The 9,096-nt window shown below is 37.9% G+C and overlaps 1 protein-coding gene across 1 annotated transcript; it reads right to left on the minus strand.

The window, feature by feature from the left end:
• Window positions 1-573: 573 nt before the first annotated feature.
• On the minus strand, window positions 574-1,530 carry LOC100764300 (olfactory receptor 51G2). Its single transcript, XM_027408004.1, has one exon. The coding sequence runs from the start codon at window positions 1,528-1,530 to the stop codon at window positions 574-576; it is 957 nt and encodes a 318-aa protein (XP_027263805.1).
• Window positions 1,531-9,096: the final 7,566 nt, after the last annotated feature.

Here is a 9,096-nt window from a genome sequence, read left to right on the forward strand (position 1 = left end):
AATATGTAAGCTGGCAACTTTTGCTTTGACCTAAGGTATAAATTTAGAATCAAGTAAAGCTATTACCATTTAAAAATATGGTCAAAAAGGCAGATTTCAAGAACAATAATAATGAAATTTAAAAGGTCATAATAAGGTTCTATATCAAAATTATCAAATACCAAAAAGCATAAAGAAACTTGGTTTTGCCAGTTCAAGGAAAATTCTGAAGATAAGTTCCTTATATAAAGCTTAAGGTTAATAACAGGCAAGGACAGAAGACAGTGATTTGCATCATCATCATCATCATCATCATCATCATCATCATCATCATCTCTGTGTGTGTGTGAGTGTGTGTGTGTGTGTGTCTGTCTGTCTGTCTCTCACACATACACATGCATTAATAACTGAAGGTGATTTTAAAAGTATGTGTAAGAAAAGGGTTGTCTAGTTCTTTGAACAACTATGAGTACCTTTGGAACCTCTAATTCTGCTTTGCATAATTTGCCACCTCTGAGTACAACATACTTAGAATAGATAATTTGCCATGATATCACATCATTAGTCTAACACTTTGTATTTTTGATGGCATGATTACATTGCAGAATTCATTTTGTGGGGACAGATCAAATGGAAGATTCCTTGTCGGATCTGCTTAGTCTTCACACTATAGATGATTGGGTTGAGTACTGGTGGCACCATTAAGTAAATATGAGCCATGAAGATGTGGACAAAGGGAGAGGAATGCTTGGCAAAACGATGGACAATAGACACCCCTATCATGGGCACATAGAGAATGAGTACAGCACAGATGTGGGATGCACATGTGTTGAGTGCCTTAAGCCTACCCTCTCGGGATGCAATTCTTAACACTGAGTGAAGAATAAAAACATAAGTTATTAAAATACCCAAAGAATCCATGCCCCACAGCATGGTAATCACAACCATTCCATATATAACATTAAACCTGACATCAGCACAGGCGAGGCGGATTATGTCTTGGTGCAGACAATAAGAATGAGAAAGGACATGGGAGTGACAGAAGGGAAAAAATGCTAGACGAACCAGGAGAGGAATGAGTGGAATTGCACTTCTAAGCAAAGCTGCAATTCCAATCTTGGCAATAAGTTTTGGGGTGAGAATGGTAGCATATCGCAGGGGATGGCAGATGGCCACATACCGGTCAAGGGCCATGGCTAGGAGCACAGATGATTCAGTGAAGGAGAAGGTATGAATCAGAAACATTTGGATCACACAAATATTGAATTGGATCTCACGGGAAATGGACCACAACACCCTGAAAAGTGATACCATTGCAGGCAGGGACATAGCCATGTCAGTAAGAGAAAGCATGGCCAGGAAGTAATACATAGGCTCGTGGAGCCTTGGGTCTGTCCTCACAATGTGCAAGATGGAGCAGTTGCCTGTTATTCCAACAATATAGAGGAGGCAGAAAGGGATGGAAATCCAGTGGTGAAATTCCTCATACCCAGGGATGCCTGTGAGGTAGAATGTGGAGGATACAATGCTGCTGGAGTTTGAGGTTGCCATTGGGCTAACTGTTAGAGTATAATCCAATTCTATAGTAACTCTCTAATCGGGAAAGCATTGACAAGGCCAGGATCTGTATTTTAAGAAGAAAAGGAGAAAAAGACAAAGTAAACAAAGAGTCTGCAGTTCTTACTTCTAATAACTCTTAAATCATCCCAATCCTATTTCCCTTTTCTCAGTGTCACTGATGATTATGGAAAGTTAATTAAAAATATCTACTCTCTGTCCACCAAGTCCTTAATTTCTGCAGAATCATTCAACATTCCTTTAAACATGAATGTGCTTCCACAGACATCAGACTGATAAAGCATATACACACAAATGAAAACCCCAATTTTGACTTAATGAGTTCCAAAAACATGTTATTGATAGGTACCATCATTTATTGACATGTTATTGACATGTTATTGACTTGCACCATCATTTCTTTAAATGACTGGCAGAGATTTAAATTTATTTGTTATCTTGTTAAATGTGATGTTTTTATTCACAGTGCTAGAGCACCGTGTAAGGTATCTTTATAGAAATTTATCAAGTTTGGGCGAACACAGGTATCACCCTTCCCCAACTATTCCAGTTGTTTAATTGATGTCATGATCTTACTGTCTTCAGACAGTAGACTCCAAAGATGACTTGATTTTGAGTTGCAACTCTGCTTTTTGTTATTTAAAAATTTCATTCAATTTAATTTGCTTATTCTTTTTTTCCTCCAGCTCCTCTCAGAGCCTCACCAACTCCCTTTAAAAAATAAAACAAATAAAAAACAATAAGACAAACAAAACAAAATGAGTCTTTTTGGGGGGTGGGGTGTCAACAACACCTGGGCATGGAGTCTCCCTTACAGTATAGTTGATATAACCAATGACCCTACAATGGAGAAAAATGGTTTTCCCTTTCCAGAATGTAAACAATTGCAAATAGTTTTGTGTTACAGTTGGGAATTTGTGTACATTCCCCCTTATCTCTGTTGATATTTTGTCTGATGTGAACCTGTACAGGTCTTATAAGAGTGTCACAGTCTCTGTAATTTGGATTGTTACTCTGAAAGATGATTACATAGTAAAATATACTTAATTGAAATGATGTATAATTTTCAAAGAAAACTTTACAACAAACAGAAAAACACAAAATTTAAAGAAAATTGAATTGACTGTTTCCTTTATTGGAATTACACTTGCTAACAATATTTCTTTGGTTCTACACCACATCAGCCTAAATTATATTGTAGTCAACATTTTTATTGTAGATTCAATTTTAATTATATATGGTGCTTACTTTTTTGTATATACCAAAGTTGTATCCTTTATTGGCTGACACTTTAGCTGTGCTGTGTTGGAAACCAAGGAGATACTGTATGCAAACCAGTGAAATTAGTTTACATATCAGACCACACAGTTATTGTTTCTCATCGAACAAACATTCACAGCTGTAACTAAAATTAAATAAAACAGGAAAAAATGTAAATTAAATATTTAAAATGAATGCTATAGATAGTAATCACAAAATGATGCTTCTGCTGCAGCTGAGGACAACGGAGACAATTACAAAAACAGTGGTCTTTCATTACTGTAGAAATTAAAAATAGAGACGATACACAGCATCCTAATGTAAAATACTCATGAATGGGCATTTCTCACACTGATATAGGCAGCTGTATTGTTAGAATTATCAATTTCATCTCAACAACTTTAGTTACTTCTAAACATTGAGATATTAATCACATCTTAAATTGTAAGGGCTATGAGTCCTGATCCAGCCCCTACCCAAGATTTCAAAGGTGAATTGCTTCTCAGGAGTGAAGGAGGGGTAAAGGATTTCTATAGTAACTTCACACACAATCTGAGGGTCATGCTCTTTATTTCATGTGCTCTTTATTGTTGTTTCTATTCTAATAATCCTGCCCTATTTCTCATTTTTATATGCTTCTTCTAGCTTCTTCTCTATTCTAAAAACTCTTTTCCTTAAGGAACCAAGACATGATAAACATATTTCTCTCATTGGTCAAAAGCACATTCTTAGAGGAAGTGACAAGGAACTGAGCTGTTGACCATGGTAACACCAGGGTTCAAAGCCATAGGAGCAAAACCATGACCAGACAGGGGAAGGTACAGTGCCCATTGACAACTTTAAGACACAGATCTATTGTTAGTAGACTGATAAGTGAAGAATAGGCATGCTTTAAAGTAAAAGTGAGGCTAGCTTGGGACAGCACTTTCCTATATTATGACAGAGAGAATCCAGGACACCCTTGTTCTCTATCTTTCTGAAAGGTATGGTTCAACAGCTTTCGACATGCTGTAATTTTTGTTCTTGGACATCTGTGAATGTCTTAGTTGAGACCTCTTTACCTGGACACTAACACTGACCAAGGAAGTTCCTGTCTGCCAAGGAAGATACTTACAGAGGAGCAGACTTCTAAGTTTATACAAAGACCTGGTTGAGAGAGTAAGGGCATTGACTGTGATTACTTCCATGCCAGAATCAGACATAGCTGGGGGCAGTCATCCAGTATATCAATGCATAGGGGGAAATGTTCCCAGTAAATGATTAATACACTATAGTGCTGTGAGAAGAATTCATACTTTGTAATGTGAGGGAATGAGCTCTTCACACAAGAATCTGCAATGGGCACAGCTGACACATTCAGAAGGCAACATACCTTATCATCTTGCAGATAAAGTTGAGATATGCATCTCTGGTGATAATATTCCTCATTTCTTTGTTAAATGAGGTGTGTCCTTCAAGAGATAAGCAATCTCTGATGGGTTGACCCCTGAAGCATGTGCTCAACTCTCACTGAATAGGTCTGTGGTCTGTAGCATTAAATGTTTGTACTATTGACATTTTTCACTGATAATTATTGATATTCCTATCTGGGCGCATTTCATTGTATCCAGTTCTGATAGAAAACAATCCCCTGAGTGGAATAGAAAGTTTCATCCAAAGATGATAATCCTTGAGACTTCCTAAGCTAGGAATCTGAAAATCAGTATTAGAGTCTGTGGTAATCCAAATGTAAACATATGTGATGTAGATTGTCCACCCGTCTAGCAGCTAGTTCTGTCAAGCTGTAGCAAGTTGCTTTTGACTGTCCACTTTCTGCTGCTTAGGATCTATGATTTCAAGTCAGTCCTCACAGACTTGCCATCTCTCACTAGGACTAGTTTATAAACTGCAATTCCCTATCTGTTAAGTTTGAAAGCATCTCTTTGCCTCCTGCAAGCAACAAATTCATCAACAGAACCATGAGTCACATCAGTCTTGGGCATCCTATACAAGCCTTACCAGTTAGAAAAGCTTGAGGCAAACCAGATGCTTTTAGCATGAGCATGAATATGTAAGGTATTTTGTTCATAAGTATGCCCTTAACTGAATAATAATAATAATAATAATAATAATAATAATAATAATAATAATAATTTACCCTAAAACATCTTCTTAGACTTTAACCTTCCACTTTTGATAAATACCTAAACTGCTTTGCTTCTCAAGTTTTCAACTGAGTGTATCCATTTTCACTCACCTAAAAATTTCTCTGATCTCTCACTCTGGGTAGAATAATTCCCCTTTTGTGAGTGGCCATTCAACTCAACAAACAAGTGGAATTAATTTATAAATCTTCCTACAGTCCTAAGAGACATGAGGCCCCAAGATAAATGTAAGAGAGTGACTGTAGTTACTACCTCAGTGCCAACATTCAATTTCATGCCACTTCCCAAAGGCCTTTGTTCACTACTTCCAGCCTGAAGCACTCTGCTATTTCTTATAACTGGGATTTGGAATTTCTCAAGTATTCAGTGCCTCAGTATCTGGAAGAAATTATATAATACTACATGAAATCAAATATTGGCTTGCACCCAGGAAACTAAAGGATTTTTAGATATAGAGTATCTTAGAGTTGCTAGTGCTCTAATAGAACATCATGACCAAAGCAACTTGGGGAGGAAAAGCTTTAATTTTTTTATGTTTCCTCTTCTCTGTTGATCACTGAATGAAATCTGAACAGGAACTCAAACAAGGCAGGAACCTGGAGACAGAAGCTGATACAGAGGTCATGGAGGAGTACTGCTTACTAGTTTGCATTTCCTAGCTTACTCAGTCTGCTTTCTTATAGAACCCAGGACAACCAGCCCTGGAATGGCACCAACCCCAAGAGTCTCAGCCCTATCACGTTAATCACTAGTTTTAAAAATGCCTACAGGCTTCTCCTCAGCCAGATCATTTGGAGGCATTTTTTTTTTAAATTGAGGTTCCATCCTCTCAGATGACTTTAGTTTGTGCCAAATTGACACAAAAGTAGCCAGCACATAGAGTAAGTTCCCTATATACTGTCAATAATATTGTTCTCTTAATGCCTGCTGGCTGACACCCTTGATGGGTACACTACTGATTGACAACCTTGATAAAAACTCTCATCAGGTTTGGTATTCTCTTGTCTTTCATCCCCCAACTTTTTCTCTTCTTTTATAGAAAATAGCTTTTTTTTTTTCAAATTAATCTATAGATCCTGATAACAGATTCCCCTCCATCTACTCCTCCCAGTTCCTCTCCACATCTTCTCCTGTCTGAATCCACTCCCCCTATTCTGTCTCTCATTAGAAAATGAACAGGCTTCTAAGGGATAATATAATATAATATAATATAATATAATATAACAAAAACTAACGCATCAGAGTTTGACAAGACAAACAAAGGGAAAAGATCCCAAGAGAAGAAACAAGAAACAAGAAACAAAGACACGCATGTGACTGACCATTACAGTGAACACTACATATGATGACAAAAGTGACTGCTATGTCAACACAATGGACATTAAAAATAACCACCACAGTGACCACTGTGGCTGATCATCAGAATGATCACAACAATGACCACCACAGCTGATCATCACAGTGGCCACCACACCACCTAAATATAGAAATTACATTTATTATAATTTTGCTTTTGTAGTTGTGCTTTACACTATAAGATTGTTTTGACTGACCTAGTAAACCAGAAACAATCTGAACCTGGCTTTGAAAATTACTCTATAATCAGCTTTGGTCCAACTTTTGACATTTATATAAATCCTCTCTTGTGCATATTTTACTACACATTATGGGGGGAAATGGTTTCCCACTGTACTTTGATTAAATTTTGGGCTTTTTAAGAATTCTTTAATTACTACTTATATTTACATATCCATCCCCCATTCCCTTGCCCTCCCATCCTCCCATGTTCCTCCCCAATGGCCCAACCCCCCAACCCACCCCCAACTCCTCCCCAGGGATAGTGAGGCCCTCCAAGGGGGACCTTCAAAGTCCGCCATATCATTTGGGGGAGGGCCTAGGCCCTCCTTGCTGTATCTGGGCTGCAATAGTATCCCCCCATAGGGAATGAACTCCCAAAGTCCATTTGTGCCCTAGGGATAAAGACTGGCTCTACTGTTAGAGGTCCCTCCTATCTGGCACCCACATTCAGAGGGCTTGGTTTGGTCCAATACTGTTTCCCCAGCTTTATTACAAGTGTCTCCATGCTATCAGTAGGTCAGGTCCACTGTTTCTGCAGGTTTCTCCAGGCCTGTTTTGGCTCCTTTGCTCTTCTCTCCTCCCTTTCCACAACTGGATTCCAGTAGTATGGTTCAGCACTTAGCTGTGGGTGCCTGGATTTTGGGCCTTTTAGATGGGTAAGATAATCATAAATGATGTGGATTGTTCTCCAAATTCTGTGTCATTTTTTCTCTTTTCTTACTGTGTCCTCCTCTTTCTCAATAGTTAATACGGATTTTCACCATAGGCACTGTTCATTTAGTTTGCAATCATATTCCCTACAATAGTCTGTCTCAGTGTGTTAACAGCTAATTCAGCATACCATTGAATTCTAAACTGAAACATTTTCTCATCTCCGGGGTTTTCCTGGCCATCTTTCTGTAGCTGACCCTGTTTCATGTCAGTTTCTAGCACATCAAGTGTTGTTTTTACTTCCAGTGTAATATGCTACATTAGAATCATCCTCAGTGTGTGAGAATATTCAGAGTGAAAAGGGGAAGAGAGAAGATAAGAAGACCTTGTGATAGCACAACTGAAAAGCTTAGAAAAACAGAAAAGTTATGGTGAATAAAGTATGAAATACCTCCCAGCCGCTGCTTGGTGTTAGGGAAGCCTGAGAGAATTAAAAATTATATTTGAGAGTTGTCAGGCAGATCAATAACAATAGATAGCCAGTCCAAGCCCACAGTTCTACAAAGTCTAAAATCTATTGTGTGTGGTGGTCATAATGGATGAGGCAAGATTAAACTTCGGAACATCTAGCTGCTTTCATAGTGGAGGAGGTTGCTAATAAGGCAGCTAGGAAGAAAAGTGACAAATGGTTTTATCCTGCTGTGGAACTTACACTACAGTAATTGTAGTAACTTTGTGGGCCTTCAGTTGGATAAGCCAACTTTCCTGGTTCATACCTGAGGGGAGGAGGGTGTGAATTGAAAAACTGCAGGTAAAGGTACTAAGGAAAAGACAGAGACACAGAGGGCAATCCAGTGAATGCTGAATGCCTGAAGTTTATTCTTCAACATTCTTATATACCCCAACCAAAAGGGGGAAAATGGCAATAGACTTCTTTACAATGATACAAGGAAGGAACAGACTTTTTTCCTTAATTCTCCAAACATTTAGTAGCCATGCATTAGACTAAATCTCTCGTTATCTGATCTTGACTGTTAAGAGTAACTACACCTTAAACTTAGTTTCTTCTTATTTAGATAAGACATCCTTGCCTAAGACCAGTCATCCTATAATAGTCATGTCTTAGAACTTTAGATCTTACGAGACTTTACCCTTGGAAATGTGAGGGTAGTTTTGAACTCTCTGACCTTACGCTAAGATAAAGCAAAGCCATTTTTATGGACCCCAACAAGTAAGAACCTGTCAGGCTAGATGTACCCCTGGTGCAATAATGGCATGACTATTCTGAGGTCACCAAATGTTTTCTGGTTGGAGTTGACTTCCCTGAAGGAGGAAGTTATGGATACTATGGATTTATTCCAAGGACCATGGCTTGGAGGTCAAATATGGTAAGTGCCACAATACCAGAAAGTATGCTTTGAAACAGTCTTTCCTAGAAATTCAGTATAAACAAAACATGAACAATGGCAATATTGTCACATCATTTGGAGCAGGGCCTAGCTAAGCCTAGACAATACAAAGTTTTACACTGTTAAAGTTTCAAATAAACCAAGTTTGATCTAGGTATAAGGTAGTGAGGTGAAGATGGGCAATAGGAGTCTGATTGAGAAGCAACGGCTGATCATTTGGGATATCATAAGTTATAATCCATGGAACTAAGTACTTCATAAAAGAAAATGTACAACTGAATTCAGACAAGCATATTCTTCTTTTTAATTTTAGTGATCCAATAATTACATGGACTAGATTCAAAGCTAGACCTGTCTGGATTCGGGTCCTGGCATTACCTTTTATTGGCTCTTAAAATTCAACACATTTTGAAGTCTATCCTTAATTCTGTCTCCTTATTTGTTAAAATGTAATTTTCTATTACAAAGGATTACTTAAAATATTAGGAGAGAAAAAA

The sequence above is a fragment of the Cricetulus griseus genome, chromosome 3 (genome assembly GCF_003668045.3).
Source record: "Cricetulus griseus strain 17A/GY chromosome 3, alternate assembly CriGri-PICRH-1.0, whole genome shotgun sequence".
In the NCBI taxonomy this organism is placed as follows: Eukaryota; Metazoa; Chordata; class Mammalia; order Rodentia; family Cricetidae; genus Cricetulus; species Cricetulus griseus.

What these genes read in the sequence shown, in the direction of transcription:
- LOC100764300 (XM_027408004.1), bottom strand. Translation starts at nt 1,530, where the DNA reads ATGGCAACCTCAAACTCCAGCAGCATTGTATCCTCCACATTCTACCTC.